The 20,964-nt window shown below is 42.9% G+C and overlaps 1 protein-coding gene across 4 annotated transcripts in view; it reads right to left on the bottom strand.

Annotated features, from left to right (window-relative positions):
• The window catches only part of NCAM1 (neural cell adhesion molecule 1), a 164,017-nt gene that overhangs the window by 34,946 nt on the left and 108,107 nt on the right, over positions 1-20,964 (bottom strand). For all 4 annotated transcript variants that reach the window (XM_068916602.1, XM_068916598.1, XM_068916599.1 and 1 more), the window contains 5 exons: positions 17,639-17,789; positions 16,787-16,971; positions 16,342-16,438; positions 15,325-15,495; positions 14,252-14,383 (listed from right to left, as the gene is read on the bottom strand). In XM_068916602.1, coding sequence (XP_068772703.1) covers positions 14,252-14,383; positions 15,325-15,495; positions 16,342-16,438; positions 16,787-16,971; positions 17,639-17,789 — 736 coding nt within the window. The remainder of the gene's footprint in view (positions 1-14,251; positions 14,384-15,324; positions 15,496-16,341; positions 16,439-16,786; positions 16,972-17,638; positions 17,790-20,964) is intronic.

Consider the following 20,964-nt stretch of genomic DNA (forward strand, 5'->3'; position numbering starts at 1 on the left):
AGTACTTCTGATGCAAATAGCGTGAAGTGTTGCGTCCCATCATGTACTCTGAGTATGTCAACATATGCATTACTTCATAAAAACAATTCCCCCTCTAGCTATGCTTAAGGTTCACTCATGATAGAGACACCTCCTTCTTAAATCACAACGTGACATGCCTACCAACAACTAAGTTTCAGAGATAAGGATTTTCTGATCCTTTCGATACGCTACAAAAAACACACAGCTGTGAAAAGAAAACGTTTACACAAACTGAATTAGCAAGGGAAAGGTAAATGTTGCTAAAGCAACAGAAGACATGGCAGTTTATATCATCTGAGTATCGTTCCCACAATTTCCTATGAACTAGCAGTCTGAAGTTGGCACACTGGACCCTTAAAAGGTAAAAGGATTTTTGCCACTCATTTTAAGGGCAGACAGAGTTTTAGATCATTTCTAGGGCGCTGACTGCTGGATTCTAGCAATGAAAGAAGCAAATGATTGAGCTGCATTACTTCTGTTTGGCCATGTTTTTTTTCCAAGTTTAAAGATCCTTCAAAGCTCAGTGCAGAAGACTGGAGTTTAGTTTGTCCCATGCAGACAGTGGTGAGCAATTTCTCCAAACGGCTTGTAGAAGGCTTCTGGAGAGACGGAATTTGGAGGTCCCTGATCACTGGGCAGAGGGGATCCTCCCCCCAGATCTAGCCAACCAATCAGAACAAAGTATTTTACCTTCTGATCACCAGCGTGGACGACATCATCAGCACCATGCAAGCCACATGACAAAGTCACATGATACGCACGCACATGATTGGTTGAAAGGAAAGTGGAGGAGGTCACATGGAAAATACAAAAAAATTAAAAAACTGATGTAAACAATGGGCAAGGGAAAAATCAACAACACAATTACAGACTAAATAAAATAGAAACAAAATTAAATTAGCCAGTACATATCAGAAACATTGGGGAGACAGTAAAATTGCCTGGAAATATAAGACTATTAAACCATCGAAAGCACTGAGTTATGACCCCATGAGTGTTAGGCACAGCTGCATCACTGCTTATTAATACCAAGTCAAGGAAGAAACAAAAATTATTGCGGAGAAGGACTGTGCCCCAGAACTTGGAGAGCTGAAGGAATCCACAAGACTGTTGGATATAAGACTGTTGGAAAGAAAAAGGGAAAATAAGTTATTCAGAAACAGTCTGGGCATCAGAGGTGAAAAGGTCCAAAATTATAGCCCACATAATTCAATGAGGACAAATTGTGGCATTTCATTCTGATGTAGTCTCCTCTCTGCAGGAACAAACGTCTTCCTAAATATTAGCAACAGTAATGACTGAGAAATGTGAAAGCCTACTATGGGTAAACATTTCTAAGGACAGAGCTATTGATTAAGGAGTTGCCACAGGACTTGGTCAGACTAACAGTTACCACTGAATGTGCATGAGCTCCATCCAACATTTCCAGCCTGAAGATTCAAGGATACGGAATGAGTCACGTGCAATGAATTAAATCGATGATTTTAGGTGTGCAAGGGGACGCTTTGTCAATGAGAAGAGGAATGAAGAGTTCCGCTCTGAAAGTTAACGACAAAGATGGCATGAGAAAGACACAGCTACTGCTGAAGGAGGTGAGAAAGTGGACAGACTGAATGACAGGCCAAAGTAAAACAAGCAGTTGTTGGACTGGAAGATACCACCCACTCCATGCACTGTCTCCCCTCCTAAATTGCCATCTATTTTATAACTTGCATTTTTCATGACAGTTCTTCTGTCTCATCTTACTGTGACTGCTTTGGCACTGCTCTGGCACTTCCCTGTCAACTTGGTATAAATGAGAATTCAAATGAGGTGCTTGCACCTGAGAAAACTGTGCATGCCATTAGTGGGGAAAGATCTGATGGTACAAAATGTAAAATGTTTGTTGTATCTAAGCATTCAATCCACCTTCTCTAGTTATCAGCACGGGCTTTCCCTAGTTATCAGCATAGGCTCATGGACCTCCAGGCAGGTGCACCATAAAGGAGGGAAGCTCTAACTGTCAGTTCCTGTTAGTTCTCCTGGAAAGGCATTCAGTGTCTTTTGCTCATGAGGAAACATACTTCCAAACCTGCAATGAACTTGCTATTAAACCTTATAGAGTACAAATACATGAGAAGGTTTAAAGATGGACAAGACAGGCTGCTTTTGAGAACGTTTCCTCCTCAGTGAAAGCTTTAGTTAAAAATCAATGGCAAAATTAGCAGCGTAAATCTGACGAAAAGCCAATTTGGATGAGGCTTCTAAGACACGGAAGTATTTTGGAAACATTATCTTTAGTCTAAAACCTTAAAATTCATCATACTGCCATGGGCCAAAGTCAGGCAGTCCGAACACCGATTGCCTCGGAGCTTGCAAGAGGAACGTGGCCTTACACGTTGGCTTCTATTCCCAGGCAGTACCTACTGTGGTAATCTGAAAGTACGAGGGCTTTCACAGTCAGACCTGTCTCTCAGGATCATCGGCCAAGGAACCTGATAAAAAATGTCTTTTTATAGTTACTGTTCTTATCAGGGCTTATTGAGAGATATGGGCAACTGACCAGCTTACTTGCAGACCATATTTAAACAAAGCATGAAAAGGAGAAAGGCAGTCTTCTCTGCTCTGCGGAAATGCTCCCAGACTCCTTAGCCTCACTTGCTAACTGAACGTTCAGTTAGAGCTGTCTGTGTACATTACATTGCTCTGAGGGCAGCAACCCCAGCGCTGTTTGCCTGGAGGCACTGCAGGAGTGGATCTTGGATTCTGGTCAACTGCAAGCAGTGGCACAGAACATACACATCTATGCTTACCTTCTGGCAAATCTGCAATGAGTGAAACGATGAGGGGAGGGCGGGGTGAAAGGAATGTTAAAGGCAAATGAATTAACGAACAACTGCTATGAAAATTTTTAGAGCTTTTCTTTTTATGTAAATAGGCTACCTCCAGCATTTCCACCCTAAGAGAACAAATTCTTAGTGGCCAGCCCCATTTCTTGCAGAAAGAAATTTCATAGCAAAAAGTCACCATCTCTATGGGATTTCCATGTGACCTTTCCTCAAGACTGCAACTTACTGTGAGTTGATTGGGTGCACAGGGCAAGATACAAAAAAGAGCAGTAAGAGATTTTATAGAAAAACCTTACTGGGCTCTCCTTCTGCATGTCTCTTGCTCAGTGTCCTCAACCTCCCTCATCCTGCAACTTTTGAACCCATTCGCCACTTTCTAATAAATAGGACAGAAGTCCCTTTAATTTCCAGAAAAACAGGAGGCTAGATAGAGAAAAAGACCTAAATTAGTACATCAACGGAAAAAAACGTTTTGATGTGACCTCAAACACACTGCTGGGAAAAACAGAATCCACAGTGGAGAGAGCTGCAAGAAAATAAGCTTCATTAGTGCTGCTGATACAGAACTATTTATCTGAACAGCTAAGAGGATTAAGTCAAATGAGGTCCATCTTCCTAAACTCCTTACATGATTCTGGGTATCTTCTGTATGACATCAATCACATATCAAAGTCAAAACTCACTGAAGTCAGTGCGGAAATACTCTTCAGTGTCATCAGCTTTTCATTAGATCTACTATTCATTTTTTCATGATGCTATGCAGCAGTTCTCCTAATTTCTAATTTCTCCTGGTTTCATTCACTTACCCATTGAGGTTAGGTTAGGGTAACACACAAGCTCACTCAGCAGTGTCATCTACAATTAGATGATGACAAGTTCTAAGGGCATCTGCCCAATGCCAATTTCTTGCTGTTAAATACAGCACATTAATACGATGCAGAACAACTTCGCATAGTAACAAATGCGCCTACTATTTACATAAATGTATTATACATACAAATGACAACGAGTCAGTGAAAGGCCAAATCTGCTCCATTCAGTATAAAAACCTGAGCTTTGATGCAGGTAAAACCAGAAACGTTTACAATAACAACAACCACAACAAGAGAAAACATATCATGAAGTAGCGGAAGTAGCTCTTAGTATCTTTTCTGTGTAAAAAAGGTCCATTCTTTTTAAAGGAATAAAGAATGTTGCACAAAACATGAACACAGCATTTTCTCTCACAAGCAAAGCTATCTCCTAGCCCCACAAATGAAAAGGCATAATAATGGAGTCCCTACTTCCTAAAGAAAGAATGAAATAAGAAGTATTAATGAACTGCTTGTTGTCATCTTTTTCTTTCCCTCCTCCCTCTCCACCCCACCCCCATAGTGCGATTAGAATGAAAAGCTGTCCTCAGTAGTAGAGGATCACTGCCCCTTCAGAAGTGTCAGGAATTAAGATTCTGCATGCTGTATACACGAAAATATTGCAAGAAGGAAAATGTCTGCTGTGGTCACTGGCAGATAAAGAGACATGTCATGTGGTACGTAAGATCACAGAGCATGCAGCACTGTTTTAGTAGTAATTGTACTATCCTCCCCTGCTCCATCCCAGATGCAGAAAAAAATCACAAGCTTCATGCTTTTAGTATTTTCCGGTTAGAGGTGATGACCCATCTTCTAGCCTACTGTAAGTAAATACAACTTTATCTCAAAGACTGTTTTCACACACACACACACATTACATCACTGCAAAACAAAAGAAGAATGTTTGGGTTTCTAGCAGCGATTAGCTGTACAAAATACAACTGTGTGCAGGTAATCCTATGCCTTGCTGAAGTGTTTTGCTTCATCTTACAGGACTGTGTTGCAAATAATTTGCTTGTTTTGTGTATGATACGACATGTGATCTATTATATATCTCCTACAGGTAGGGATTAAAACTATACATTTGATACACCCCCCCCCCCCCAGTGTGTCAAAAAGCTGTGCCACTGAACTCTGAACATCTAGTCTAAAACAGACATTTCAAAATGGTTCTTTTGCCTACAGATCAACTGATGCAATTTTTAGCTGTTTTTTCTTAGACTACTCAGGACCAGCACGGAAGCATGTCCTTACTTGACTCAGTCCCACTAGGAAAAGCCATCTCGCCAACAAGTACTGAACAGGAACTGAAGGAATTTGAATCCAATTTCCAGTTCAGCTACAGACTTCTTGTGAAATCTTCTAATACAGGAAGGGCATAATTGGTAGGAGGGGGTAATACTCCCTTCTCCCTGCAATCCTTTCTACTGTAAGATGTTCTGCCTCCTCATTCCAGTCTTCATCTGCATCTTCTTTCAACACCGCAGCTCCAATATCATCTGTACCTCACTCCCTAAATTGACAGAAAATAAGGCTAGGCAGGATATTAGCAAGATATCTAGTCCACGTCCCTTGTGCTGAGGCAGCTTTAAATCTAAAACACTAATGAAAAATAAGCCAGGAAAACGTTCCTTTTGGAAACGACCATTATTTTTTTCTTTCTTTCTTTTTTTCTTCCGTATTTCTTCTAACAGTCTCTACCACATGCTTGGTAGGACGACAGCAGGAGGAGGAAGAGTAGTACCATGCCAGGTTCTTAACGTCTACGTGCTCGCACAACCCATTACTGCCAGATTGTTGGGTTAACAGACATCAAAATAACATGGCAGAGTGCTTTAACGGCCTCAATAGAAGGGCTACAGCGTAACAAGTAGCACTCAGGACCAAAGGGGAGCAGCACTCATCTACTCACTTGGTGGCTCTGTGCTTTCGGAGTCAGTAAGAGGCTGAGCTGCTATGGAAACATGAAGGATAGACAGAACATGTAAAGGTGAGCATAGCATGAAAGTAAATTATGAGAGATGGGGGCAGGGGTTATAGGATGGAAAACATGGAGGAGGTCTAATGAGGAGGGAGTGAGAATGATAATGAATCCCTGTGCCAGATGTGTATCACCTGAAGAGCTGACAAAAATTGCACTGTGCTGCTAATATTGTACAACTCTCCATGGGGAGAGTTCTGTCACCTAATGCAGGCTCTTCCTAGGTCACAGAGGAGCCTGAGCTGCATGGTTCCTGCAGTAAGCTACCCGCCAAAGGTTCCTACTGATGTTTTCATCCTTAAGAGTTTTAAAGTTCTGAATCCAGTTTCAGGAACAGCTGCAGCATTTTTGCCTGATTTTGTCCCAAATAACAATGTAGGTTCACTTGAAACTTATGGCTATCGAGGTAAACACTGGAATTTCTAGGAGGCCCTCTAGAGCAGCATCCCATCTCTGCCTTTAGCGAGGCCCAGCTATAAAAGAGGTAGGAGCAAGGAGTAATGAAAACTTACCCTCCTGTCCTTCCTCACCTCCATGAACTGAGGCCCAGACACGGTCAGAGAGAACAAGGAAAAAAGATCTTACAGTCTAACAAGGATTGAGCACCCTTGTTGATGGGTTACTTCATCCCCTATTCCTGGGTGTTCGTCACCTAGGGGAAGACGCACCCTTGGATTTCAGTTGATTACCCTTGTTCCATCAATAACTTGTAACAAGAAAACCCGTTGGTTATCTTTGGCAGACTTTCAGGGAGTTGGAACCCACTTTTTGCGCTGCTCTGGCCACAAAATAGATATGAACGCTGCCAAGACAAGACCAAATATCCACCCTGAACTACTTTTTCTATTCACGTAGATGGACGCTGAGACCAGGGTTTTCAAAAGGCAAGTACTATATGCACTTGGTTAGCTTTAAGGGAATGTCCTCACTTCTGCTACTTGCGCATGGCCACCAGATAAACTCCTCTGTACTGTGCATTCATAATCTCCTTTCCTTTCTTGTTAGCCAGCACTCTTACAAAAAAAAAAAAAAAAAAACAGGAAGCAGAATTGGAAAAAGAGGAAAAAGAAAGATGACTGTTCCTTTGCTTTGTCAAAAAAAAAGAAAAAAAAGGAAAAAAAAAAGACATGCATTAAAAGAAGTACTAAAACAAGGAGAAATAAGGTATTTTTGAGGGAAGGTGTTAGGCTGGAAGCCCCTGAGGAATACTACTAAGCACTCCACTCCCAAGGAGAAAGACATTGTATGAGCATCAAATTCTAGGACTACCAGGAGAGAAGGACAAAGAAGAATGAATATAAATCTCTGTTTCCAAAAGCCACAGGGAGAATGCAGCATAACTGAGACAGCTATAAGGGATTTTTCTGCTACACTATATAACATCCTCAAAGATAAAAGACTTGCGATGTCTTCTGGATTGGGCAGAGGAACACTACAGCTGCAGGGTGGGGTAAATCGCATGTCTTAGGTTAACTCCTTTTCCTCTCCCATGCTGGCATCAGTCCTGCTGACGTGAGGGGAGAGTAGGAGACCCTTGTACGGTTTGCAGCTTAAATCTGATTATACAGTTATAAAAAAAAAAAAAAAAAAAAAAAAAGATGTGACTTAGCAACAGGCTTATAGAGGCACAAGTCATTCACTGTAGTATCCCCCGTCTATTTAGCTAAGAAGCTAAACTCTTTTTGTTGTTTGTTGCGCCAAGGTGATTTAAAGAAATTTGGCCTCCCATCACAGGAGCTGAGCGCATCGCATAAAATTTCTCTGAGAATGGAACACTAACTGACAGGAAATCTTAATGCTAAAGGCCAATCACAAAGCATTTGCTAGCTTTGGTACGGGCAGGGTTTCACTGAATCTTTCTCTTGATCTCTTTTCCTTCACCAGGCCAGTGCATTTGGAAGCTAAGCTGTCTGTAGTTTTCCTGTCTGTCTTGGAAAATCAAATCTGTGCTTATCTGCAACTTCTCTACCAGAAGATTTAGTTTTCCCTCAGGAAAAAAACAAAACAAACCAAAACAAACAAAAACCACTCAAGGATGTTAGGCAGACTACACCACAGGCAGTGAGCAGATGCATGCAGAGCAAAGTGGAGCAAAGACAACCTTTTTCCATTATACTCACTCTCCACTAAACAGGAGGTGGGGGCAGCAGCACTTGCTAAAGAAAGAGAAAGGAAGGTGAGCAAGGGAATGAACTCCTGTTAAATGCTCCCAAAATACGGAACATAAAGAGTAAATCGGTAAGATTTTATCAGATCAAAGCTCTCTGCATACAAAGAACAAGCAATATAGACACTGTCTCTTAATCCAGAACTTTGCACTTTGCCAGGCCTGAGGCCTGACAACTCTCTAAATGCAAACCCTTTCCTCCGTCTGGAAGAGCCCACAGGGCAGCAGAATGTCTGGGATCTCAGTCTACCTACAGACCTATAACCTCTTATTTGGACTGATGGATACTGAATGGACCCATATTCTTCAAATGTGTTAATAAAACCAGTCGGTGAAGAGTGCTCCTATCTGTTCTTGTGGGACTTAGTTCAATGAGCTACGAAAGGTGACTGAAGTGCAATTCCCTTCGTGCATACCAGGTAGGGCAACTTCCTAAGTCCGATTTCCAAATTACATTAATATCTAAATCAGCTGTTAAAAAAGCAAAGGTTTTCTCTTTTCTGACTTTTCTGACCATACCCGTTTCTCACTCACAATCCCTGGTGAAAGAGCAAATTAAGAGGTAACAAGCAATTAAATCCTAAAGGCTAACAGCTCAAAAAAATCAAGGCAAGATTTAGTAACAAGCCTGACCAATACTTTTTCCAATCTCCCCCCTCCAATGGCAATCAGTACCTTCTTACATTAAGCACATTGCAGGTTTTCTGTCTGGTGACATTCTGGTACCAGGTATGTGCACACATACGCAACTGGGAATTACTCATTCCATTCTTGGAGTTTTTAGTCAGTGGTTGTCTTCTGCTTTGTCACGAAATCAGTGTTTTGCTCCATCTAAGTTACTAGCACTAGAGTAACAAGTCCTGACTGCTGGCTGAAATGCAGTGGAATGCACCTAACTTAGTGATCAAACATGTTATCTTTAACATGCTTCCTCTTCCGCTGGCTCTTCTCTTATACAGCCCTTTAAGATAATATTGTGTCTCATTTACCAAATCTGATGGCTAATCCTTAGACACTGGAGTCTGTTCTTTCTAATGTTAAGTGATAATACAGAGCTCATCAGCAGTAAAACAAGAGAATCCAAGTCCTCAGTGCAGGTGACTTTTCGGATCCTATGTGATATTCAGTGGGCAAGATCAAAACTGTTTTTAAGAAATCTTCATTTCATCTCATGGTCCATCCTGCTGGTAATCCCAGCTGTGCACTAGGTCCCAGTTCCTTGCTCAGCAGGAAATATATATAAGGTCTAAGGAGAAAGACATGAATAGATCCTGCTAAGCAGCTTTGAATATTCTCCCAATCTTCACTGGTATCTTTGCTCTGTGATCCTAAATCTTCATCAGAGATTAGTATTCACCGTATCAAATAGGTTTATTTTGAACATTATAGGAAAGCTGGTATTCCTCAGAGTCCTGCCAAGAATCCTTATGGAGTCCCAGGGATGTTAGCATTCAGTCTAGGAGCGTTAGCACGTGACCTATAATAAAGGTGTAACAGGGTGCACCATTTCTGTGGACTGTACTGTCCTTTCCACAATCCATCCCAAAAGAGTCTTCTCATAGCAACTGAGAAAACCAGAATATTTGCATTATGGCTGCCGGACCTCAAAATTTCTTGTGATGCAATCTGCTCTCCTTTCATGTGTGGCTATACTTCCAACCAAGAGAAAGCTTCTTAGAAGTTCTTCACACTATGCAGGAAAAAACAGTTTGCTCTTCAATTCTTTAAACACATTACATAAAGACATGGTTATGGATGCCAGCTTCATTGCTAAGCTAACTCTCAAGCCACCAGCCATATAGGTGCTGCGGTCTCACTTCCTTCGTGGCTATCTCTGTTTAGCTGACTCATTCCAGCAATTCACACTGAACACTTTGAGCGGTTTCAAAGTTATTGTATTTTCAGAACATCACGACAGAAAGAGTGATAAAACATTCACATTTTATTTATTTATTTTTTTTGCTGCCTAAGTTGCAAAAGTTCCCCCAAAATCTGCTCCATATTTCACATTAAGTAGGTCTGCATTGACTTTCAAAGAACAGACTGTGATGGTGTTAAAGCAGTACTATTTTGAAGTATTTTGCCACAGCTTTTGCAAATTTATTGGAAGGGGTATCTTCTTCGACTGTCTCTCAAAGGTTTTCTCTTTAAGACTCTTGCTCAGTCTGGCTTTCTATGCCAATTTCATCAGACAAGCTTCACGCGCTCTTTCCAGGGTGCTGAGTTTCCCGTGTGAATCCTTGCAGGCAATACAGTTCAATGCTTTTGAGAAAATCTTGTCCAGAATGTATGACTTGACTTCCCATGCACCAAAATGCCAAAATAATTTAAATGGCTAATTCAATTGAACTCCCTTGAAGAGCTGGTAAACTTTCAGGAAGGCAATTTAACAGATTCATGCAATCCCAAGCTTATCTTCAAACACGAGCAGGAAGAAAATTGTACAACTACTGCACTGATTCTTCTCAGTCCCTGAAGATCCTGCAGTATGGTCTTTGCTTGCAGTGCCTCTGTCACACATCCCATCAAAGTGAGCATCATGAGACAATTTCAAGAAAAAGGAAGGTTTAAGGTGAGGAACAAGGTGTACAAATCAAGCAGTCATTTAAGTGGTGGGAAAGGGTTTCTGAGAGATCAGATACCACCAGTGCCAGCAACGCCCACAAATGCCAGTAGCAAGATCGAAGAAGAAAAAAGCTGCACGAAGCAACATCATGATAACTCTTGAAAGCTAGGAGTACAACTGTGAACCCAACTCAAAGCAGAACTGGGAAAGAGTGGGGTAGACAGAGAAAGCCAAAAAGGGAAATGCTTCTGTCAGGCAAGAACATCCAGTACCTTCTCTAACTTAACTCCCAAGAGGTAGTGTACCGCTACAGCTGATCATCCTGCATTATTCAGTGCATGGTCAAGGCAGCCTTGCTGAAGTGGCATAGCATGAACCACAGGATGCTCTTCCTGACCTCAGCAGGACAAGATGTTATGAAATCACTTAGCTCTCCTACTGGAACTTCATTTACCCAATTGCTCAGCGTTCAGAGCAAAGTCCATCTACCCTGTCAGCACAATCCCAAGACAAATTAGTCAGCATCCATGCTGTCAAACCCAATGCTGTTTGGATTTTTCCTGGTCGGCGGATCAACCCTGCACCAAGGCAAATCTTTGCAATCATTCTATATCGTTTCCAGGGGCCTTTATACAAAATCCTCTTTGTGAAGTTAATGGGATGCTCCAAACAATCCTTCATTGCAACTTAAGCCCTTCTTTTCTCTGTAACTCTACACTTGGCTGTTTTCTTCACGTGCTCTCCTATACACAATCAAAAAAAAACCCTCATCCTGTTGGCATTAAATATTCTCTGCGCCATCTCCCCTTCAGCACTGCTTCTATCACAAGGTTTCCCTTCTCCTATCTTCTACAATTCCTGCTGATCTAGCGATCACTCGGCAGAAGGGGTAGCTGTCCAGATTACAATGAAAATATGCATTGGTAGCTCTGTACCGGTTGCAAATAATGCCACGAGCAGAAAAGGTATATTTTGCTTTTGCAATCTGAATTCTAATAGCTATTGTCACATTAAAAAAAAAAAACAGTAAGAAACCCTCTGTACTATAGGTTTGATTTAACCTCCTTCTTCACAAAACCACACACCAGCCCCCAAGTGATGAACGCGAGGCTTGGCAGCCAGAATTGTAGATGTGGTTGAAACCAGGTTTTTGATATTCTTTTCCCTCCTCTCCTTAATTAGACCTTTTCTTTTTCCTATTTTGCATCAGTCTTCTTGGAGACTGAATGCTTATGACTTCATCTCCCTTCTGTATCATCGATGGTGTCCAATTCAGAACGACCTGCCAAACTATTTGCCTAATGGATATAATGCTAACCACAATTAACTTGTTATATAACAGGTAAATTGCTTCTGCTGAAATTAATATGCTCTGAACAATTCTGGGCAGCATACTGCATGTCAGGGAACACAACAGGTAAGATAAGTCTCCCAGTTTACCCTCTGTTTTGCAACTACTGTAATTTGAAATTCTGTCTACACATCCGTCAATTCATTCATCCACATTGAGAAACATCTCTGAACCTGTCTACTGATCCATTCATCCTGCTCGTTATCCGCTAACTCCAAGCTTTTTTTATGACACCACAAACTACTGAAAAATAGCAGAAGCATGCGTCAAATCCTGCAATTAGGGGGAAAAAAAACCCCCTTTTTGACTTCAGCTTCAGAAATCTCAAAGAATATGACAGCAGCTTCACAAAGCACACCAATACAATCTTGGGTATAACAACAGTCCATCCCATGGATATCTGTTTTGATATAGAGACTAATGTTCACTTAGATAAAGAGGTTTTTTCTTCTGGAGGCCAATGCTCAACTCTGATTTGAAAGACACAAAGCTAGGGAACATACGCTACACTGTTACACTGAAACTGACAGACAAATACATCCGTCAAATCCACTATGACTTCTCTCCAACTCATTTTGGATTTTTCCTGGTAGGGATAAAAAATGTGCACTTCAAAATTTAGCAGAGTCTTTTGTTTGTTTGTTTTTTAGTATCAATTCTACGCAGTTGCCAGAAGACCGCCTAAAGCCTACTAAAGGTAAAGAATATCAGGAAGAATAGAAGTGTGAAAATTTTTCGAAATTTTTTTTTTCTGCTTGTTTCAAGACTTAGAAAAAGTCAAAATTCTGAAGTTTTTGGTCAGCTCTTTGGTCTAAAAACAGATCGAAAATTAGCTGAAGCTTTCTCCTATTTTTTTCTGAGTATCTATATTTTATTAAAATTCGAAAAATTTTGATCAATTCCTAAAAATGAAGCCTTCCACTACTCTGCTCTGTGGTTAAAAAGCTAACCTATACTATGACAAAAATCATTGTAAATTGAATATTTGGATTGCATGCTATATGATAAAGAAATAGGTGTTAACCCCTAGCTCTGTTTTTGAAAGAGCACTATTAACTAGAGTAGAATGGCTACTCTAGTGTTAGTCTTGTTAGGAAACGGACAGTGTTGATTACTTCATTTCTAAGGACTGTAAGAGGAAAATGGCACTAGATTAAATGCTCGTGCTACGTATGTTAGAGGAACACTCCAGGAACACAAATAGGGAGCAAAAGAAATGCAGAGAGGCACTTACGTGAATGAGGGATGCCTGCGGTTTTTCCATGGATGGAACACAGACAAAAAGAAAAGACAAAGATAGAAAAAAAAATGTAAAAGAGATGTGAAGAAGAGATAAGAGACCATGGAGCTGGAAATTCTAGACACCACCGGCTGTCCCGAATCCAACCCTAATGAGTGGGATGGGCAACAAGAGTTATCCCAACAAACCGTAAAACAATTGTGAAGGCTGGCTTGTGGTACAGGGCCTGGATTTCCAAGCAGCAAGGCACATATGTTGTCCCATATTTCTCAGTAACTCCGGTGAGGCAGAAGTTGGTAGACCAAATCAAGATCATAAATAGCTCACAGGGCCTCAAAGCATGCACACATGTGGGTTGGGAGTACTGCTAGCTCTGAGCTCAGGGGAAGGTCCTGCACAGTGGTTTCAAAAGAGTTATGAAACAGGTAAAGCATGGGCATGACAGTGGGAAGAAGAGGAGGCATTAGACTTAAATGCAAAGGGAATGGAACAGAACTCTAGGAGTTGTGGTGGGTTCATTATGAATCCTAAATACCTGGGTGAGGCCTTGTACAATGGCAAGAGAAACCTCCCCCCCCCCACCCCCCGCTTCTGTCATATCTGCCCTACCCACTTTCTCTCTCCTTCCTGTCCAAGACTTTCTAGTTTTTTGATTCTTGCCTTTTTTTTTTCCTGGTTGTAACAGGAGGCAAAGTGTTAGGCCATGGCAGAGCATCCTGTCTTTGGAGTGGAAGATCACCCAAGTAAAGCAGACAAGAGGGCCTGGAAATCACCTTATGTGCTACATGGGCATCTTATGGCAGTAATCTGCAGAACAGAGAAATCCTCCCTCCCTTCCTGCCTCCCTCCATGGTTCATGGCCACTACTGTGATGGAAAAAAAGCTGTCTTGTAACAGTGAAGAGACATTACATTCTCCATGACCACATACGTCTCAACTCACTGCTTGTTTGCATTATTAAAACATTGGTGAACTCTCCATTGCCCAGTCCCATCTCTTTGACAATACTAAGTTTACACAAGTAACCCAGGAAACAGACTAGTGCAAATAGCTCCTCTGCCTCCTACCTTCAAGGAAGAGTTTTAATTAGTGATGGAATTCACTACACAGTCAAAAACCACAACAAACAAAGGATGCAACAAGGTCCGCAAGAGAAGAAGGTGTCATCCATGCGTGGCAGAGATTCCCTGGAAAGATGCAAGGAAAGAATACCAAAGAGGCAGAGGCAGGCCTCAGCATTACTTACGAACTGGCTGTGTCTTGAAGTCAGATGGCAGGCTAATCTCACCCACACCCTTGCCATTGACTGCAGAGAGTCTCACAGAGTAGGTTGTCTCAGGTTTCAGGCCAGTGATGGTGATCATGCCCTCCACGCTTGCTGTTGCAGAAACAAGGGAGGAAAAGCAAAGAGAAAGACTCAGGCCTTGAGTCAACAATAAATGCAGTGTTCCTATCGTAGTCTGCAACTTTCACCCCATGCAACGGAGTCCTCTTCTGGGCCCAATCTCAGAGAAACAGTGCATGCTATGAGAAAGGCCAGAGCTACCTGCCACCTCTGTATGAAACAGCTGATTACAGAGGTGGTATTGCCACAGAGGGTTACATAGCAGAGCTCATGGCAGGCACTGCAAGGAATTGGCCCCTGGTCTATGCCAGGGAGCTCCTTGATCAGTGTCACGGGGGCTCTGATTGTAGTACACATACCACTCCCAAAGCTGCTTATCTGTTGGGCTGCACGATCCAAGCCTGATCTCCTTCAGTGTGAACAGCAGCAGCCTTCAAAGGCCACTGGCAGGGTTTAAGGCATCAAGCACTCAGGTGGAACCAAGACTCCTGCAACAGACAGGAGCCTCACCTCTGGATGCAGAGCAACACATGGCTGCTTGGGAAACTGCATTGTAAAGGCAAGCACAACGAATCCTGCCTAGCAGGATTTAGCTTTGTACAGCTATCAACACGGTGGAGCCCTCATTTCCAACTGAGAACGTAAGATGCCACTGTAAAGCAAATGTTAAAGAACAGCTCTGGGGCCTTAATGGATGCTCTTTCTGACCATGAACATCACACACGCAAAAAAGGTGAACGGCAGGACCAGTTCGGGGGTTACGTCAGCAGGGAGACAGCTGCTTTGTTCTGGTCAGAGTGGCTTCAGAGTGCTATTAGCACACTGACAGCAACGGGATCCTGCAGAATCCTCAAACATGTGCTGAAATTTGAGCTATGGAACTCTCCTCTCCCACTTCCCCCCCACCCCCAAAAGAAAAAAAAGAGTCTTTTGAGATGAAGGAAGACGGGTCACATCTTGCTTTGGTATCCTACCTTCTTTTGCATCATACAACTTGGAATGCCATTCTCCCTCGCCCAGTGCCCTCCACTCTGCTTTGTACTTGAGGATAGGCACCCCACCGGTGGCCTCAGGCTCATCAAACTCCACCTGGGCAGTACTGGAATAGGGCTCCACTCTGTCAATGGACGGAGAGGACGGAGTATCTGGGGGAGGAAGGAGAAATGACGAGTGATACAGAAGACAAGGAGCAACAAGGATCCTCAGCTCCAGTGGCAAAGAAAACAGAAAATTGGGAATCAAAAAATAACTTTGTCATGGCTTCACACACAAAGGGGAAGAGAGGGCAGACCTGAGGCGTCATCACAGGGCTTGTAAGAATGCAAATTGTACACGTGGAGACCTTTATCTTCTCTCTCCTATAAGAGGCTAAGGACTTATAATACCTTCTCTTCATGGTCACATATTTTCTTTAATCAAACAGGACAACCTGAGCAGGGCAGCAAAAGCATCCTAGATGCTGTTATGTCCCTGCAAGTCCCTTCTGCAGGGTATTCCAACACAAAGCTTGATCATTCCTAAATCTGTCTCTACGGCAGCACTGATTATTCAGCGCACCATGGGCCCTCCTAGTCTGTTAGTCAGTCAGACGGGGGGCCTCTTTCATTGGTACATAGTTCTCTGAGCTATCTAGTCTGGTACTACCCAGATTATATGGGATATTTTCCTAAGTTTCAGAAGTATATGTACACGCACATATGCAATGGCTATCTGAAACCAAAGGTCACAGCTCTGTCAAAGCGCTTGGGTGTACCGGAAGTGCAGAAACAGCGAGATCCTCCAGAGACAAAGGCACAGAAATAGCAAGGATCTTGTTGTCTACAATCCATCCTAACTAAAAACCCATCAACAGTTTCCTTGAAAGAGAACGCTGGTAGTCCTGTATCCTGTGTGCTACCCCACCAACACAACCTAGAGAAGAACCTTCCCTCTGTCACTGCAGCTCAAGGGTTGCCTGCTCATTTCCTTATTACCCTGTCTGGGATGCTCACCTGCCTGCACGAGGATGAACTCTGAGGACTCTTGGCCAATGCGGTTCACAGCAGTGCAGTTATAATTTCCGAAGTCATTTTCAGAGTCTGGTGTCACCTATGGAAGGAACGAAGGAGTTCTTGGATCAGCAAGGCATTTTCTGTCTACCAATGCCCTTTGCATTTTGCTGGCGTGAGAAGCAACAATAAAGTACACATGTTGATACTCTGAAGGCTGTCCACGGAGAGGAGAACCACAGTGAGCAGAGAGTCAAAGGCAAGGAGGGACTGCTGTCTTCCCTCACCTGGTTCTCTTAGCATTTGTATGCCAGAAACAACACACAACTTCCTACCCACCAACAGGGAGCCCTGACAGAAAACTGAACTCTTTCAACATCAGTTACATACATCATCTAATAGCACTAAACCGCCTTGACTGCATATCCCTTCCCTTGCTTTTCCTTACCTCCAGGTAGCTTGCTGATGGAGTGTTGTAGATCTTGATGTTGCTGTAGTTTGAGCTAGGAAGCAGTTGTCCATCTCGGAACCAGGAGATGACAGCACTGGGGTAAGCAAATACCTCACAGGTGATGTTCACTTGATTCCCTTCCCAGGTATAGACAGCCACTGGACCCTGAAGCTTGGGGGCATCTGAAACAAAGATACATTTCTGAAGACAATGTGAGCCACAAAACCTTCTAGAGCAGTCCAGTCAGCCTAGCTTTAAGGAATCCTTGGCTAGGGCACAGTTTAATTTGGGGGAGAGAATTTAATGCAGGAAAAAGGGATAGCGTTCTCACACCCCAGGGGGTGATATTTTGCTGAAGGACTTGAAGTGCAAGGAGGAAGCCTGCTCAGTCCCAAAGCCTGCTCCTAACCACAGTGTGGGAGGATCAGCAGACAGCGTGCTACGCAACTGCGGGAAGCATCACTGACACACCCAAGGAATAAGAGTGTGGCAGGTACACTGCCTCAGCTAGCCTGCAATGCAGGAGCACTGAGGGATCTCGGGCCCATAATCTTCCTTGGGTGCAAACAAAATCCCAGTCGGAGACAACCAGTGCAACCATTTGCATGTATGCACACAGTAACCTATGCCTCCAACAAACTTATTGCAGGCTGAGCTGCTTCCTGTGCCCTCTACCCAAACAACGCACACCTTCAAGTGGCCTAGTACAACAGCCTGCAGACAAGATGATCTACAGCCACCTGTGCCACTCCTACATTTCTGAAGCTGTAGGTGCCTCAGTCTCAGAGGACAAGGAAATCAAAAGACAGTCCCCCTCTAAAGACAGGAATCCCTCCCCTCCTTTCTTACACTGCACTTCGAGGTACATGGCTTGGGAGTCCTGCCCGATGGTGTTGCTGGCTGTACATACATATTCTCCGGCATCTGTGTACTGAATTTCCTTGAGCGTCAGGGACGACACCCGGGCATGGCTACGTACTACGATGCGCCCATCCAGGGTCTGGCAGGAAAGGAAGAGAAAGTCAGAGGCTGAGCTCTGAGTCTGTGGTGCAGACTAAAGGGGGTAAGGGGGCGGGAATGAATGCAAGTCTACCTCCCTCCAACCCTCCAGCGCTCAGTACTTCACAAGTGATCACCTCAGGCGAGGTACCAAATCATGGAGGAAGGACCAAAGTGCCAGATGTTACGTTTCTGAGGACGGCTGCATAACGTCAAGCTTCTTTTAAGAGAAAGAATTGTAGAGATCCATCCCTGGTTAAAACGTTTTTGCCAGTATGCCATCTTGTAAAAAAACTGCCCTGACTGATCCTCTGTTTCCAGTCAGAGGATTCAGGCCTTACTCTTCCCTCATTGATGCTTGCTTTATTTCAACATTCATGATTCACACTGGCATTAACTAGAGAAGATCCAGACCTCAGAGTTCAGTAATTAATCAGGTAAAATGAAAGCTCAGAACTTTTTCCCCAACCATGACACCGAGCCAAGCACATGGCACAATGAACAAGGGAAGAAAACTTAAGTGACCCTTCCAAAGGTGACCCTGCTTCAAGTTCTCATGATTCTTTGAGAAAATTCTAGTGCAAACTGCATCGGTTATATGCCAGTTTAGAAACTGATCCCATGTACGGGAAAGCGTAGGGATGTCGATGATAGAGAGGCACGGCATATAAAAAGCAGGTTACCGGACATCAAAAGGCATCGCAGCCACCACGGGATCCCATCCCACATCACTGTCTTTTTCTCTTCTGAAACTGGATTCCTACCTCCCTGGACTGTTACCAAACCCAAGTACTTTCTCAGTACATGAAGCAAAGAGCGCCACAGACTCCTCCCTCCATCCTGGTGCTTGTGCAAGCTTTTGCAGCTTGGGCTTCAGCTTAGAGACTTTAAAGCACCAGCTTTCTCATCTTGTTTCCAAAGTGACATAAGCACAAGTGAACAAACAAGGTTTGATAATGTGTGGCTGTGCCTCATGCTGCAGGCTGCCACACTAAAGGCAATTAATACCAGAGTGTACTTTTTCTTGGAAGATACAAGACAAATACTGAGCTTATGAGTAAAAACCCTGCAGAAATTAAACAGCCAAGCGCAGTGAGCATAGTGCAGAGTATCTCTCTGATATCTCAGGTGCTCAGATCCTCTGGGCCTGAGGACTCTTTCTGTTCCGAATTAATGGTCTGAAGCTCTAAGGTGACAAAGTTTCTACACGTAAATGTGATTACCTGCTCTTTATGAGGTGTACTAGAAGACAAGTCAGGATTTTTTTTCCAGCTCTTAGTTCTGCATATTATTTCATTTGACCTAGTCAAATTTCATACACACAAAAATAATATCCTTTGACACAAAACCAACTATGTATTTTTCTTCTCTTTCCCCCACTGCATGCAGGTCTACTGCAATCCCAGACAAATGCCACAAGCTAACGATTTCACCCTCTCTCCTGTGGCTGGTCCCTTGCATTGTTGGGAACAGTTTTTTATTTCACAAATGCATGGTGTCATGTGCATTATTTACTAGAACCATGCAAGGATCTCTTAACATGGCATTAGTCCATTGCAGCATTTTCCACCAAATTCTGCTTCTGTATTTCTTCAGTGGCTGACTATGCTGCGAACGTTTTGCTTGACCCGTGATTTGCTTCCAAAACCCAGCTTGTTTCTCAAACCGCTGCAGTAGGATCCATAAATGTCAAGACACCAGATCTGTAAAGGTTCACAGCTTCTCTTTTAGCTCATGAGAGAGAGGAATATTCTAAGTATTTGTTTCTATGACCCAACCAGTAAGCAATAGTATAAATATGGCAAAATATTAGTGCAAAGTTGCTGCAACAAAGGTAGTTCTACATTCAGTGTCATCTGTCTTTCTCCACTTTTCCCCAAGATCCAATACAATAAACAAACTAGCACCGACAGCCATGATAAAATGGTAACTATTTAAGTAATGCAACCAATACTGAAGATGAAGCTACGCTTCCCTCCACAAAGGGCACACGGAAAGAAAAAGAAAGATTAGGGAAAACACGCAAAGAAGGGAGAAACAGCCAACAAAGAAAGCATGCTACCTGTTTTCTTCTTGAACGTTTCAGGCCATCCATCAAACGCTAACAATTCCTGCCTACTGAAGACACAGGTTAGCTAGAAACTTGTGAGCCAGATATGCAGAAGCCTGTAATCTCTTTACGCAGCTTCCTTGGTTTATATGGTTCCGCATAACTGCCAATGCTTCAAAGCAATGGTGAGAAAACTTTAGAGACAAAGGCAATAACTTATGCCATAGCAATTGCCTCTCTACAGAAAAGGGTATGAGGATGCTTCATATCTCTGACTACTACAAGTCATCCTGAGATACGCATAGGTATTTTTCTCCAAATTTTGACAATGCCACGTCATACATAGTCATTATGTAAACAGCTGGCCTAGATTTCAATGCTTCAATGCCAAAGAAGAAGAGAAGAGACAGATGGGAAATGCATTTACTCCAATTTTAGGATTTTTCAGTCCTTTCCCAAACAAGTATTCACAACTTACTTTTACACAGTCATATATACTCCTTACCCACTTGCCACACAGCTAGCTAGGGTTATTAACAGAACAGTACTGACCACAGCTGGAAGTACTGACCACAGCTGCAAATTCCAACGGACAGGGATGAGTGATCTCTCCTAGCCCTGTGCTTTCACTTCACTAACCAGGACTTGCCTGTAGTCCTTATCTTTGGGAGGCTGTGCTAATTCCCAGTTATTAGAAATGCATCACTAACTCCTGTTGGAATTTTCACCTCCAAAGCAAGGAAAGGAAGATTTAATATCCACTCTCTGCTGCCGTGACTGAAGCTCATGTAGACTTCCTTACTTTAAAGTAGCTGATGCACTGGCAAGAATGAAACAGATTTAACGTCAAGTATTAACTCAGCTTCCTAGGAACTGAACTCTCTGCTGCTCGAATGTGCTGCTAACAGCCCTCACGCTAGCTATTTTAAAGAAGTGTCTACGCAATAATAAGCTTCAAAAAAAATTCTCATAGAACACCACTCAGGTACTTTAAAAGGTAGAGAAGGTAAGACATTTAGAGACAGTAAGCTCAATACTATTAGTGCTCACACCAATAAAAGGCTTGAGACAGAAGGCACAGCGAATACACTGAGTGTGTGCGTGCACGTGCGTGCGTGTGTGTGTG

This window comes from Struthio camelus, chromosome 22 (assembly GCF_040807025.1).
Source record: "Struthio camelus isolate bStrCam1 chromosome 22, bStrCam1.hap1, whole genome shotgun sequence".
NCBI lineage: Eukaryota > Metazoa > Chordata > Aves > Struthioniformes > Struthionidae > Struthio > Struthio camelus.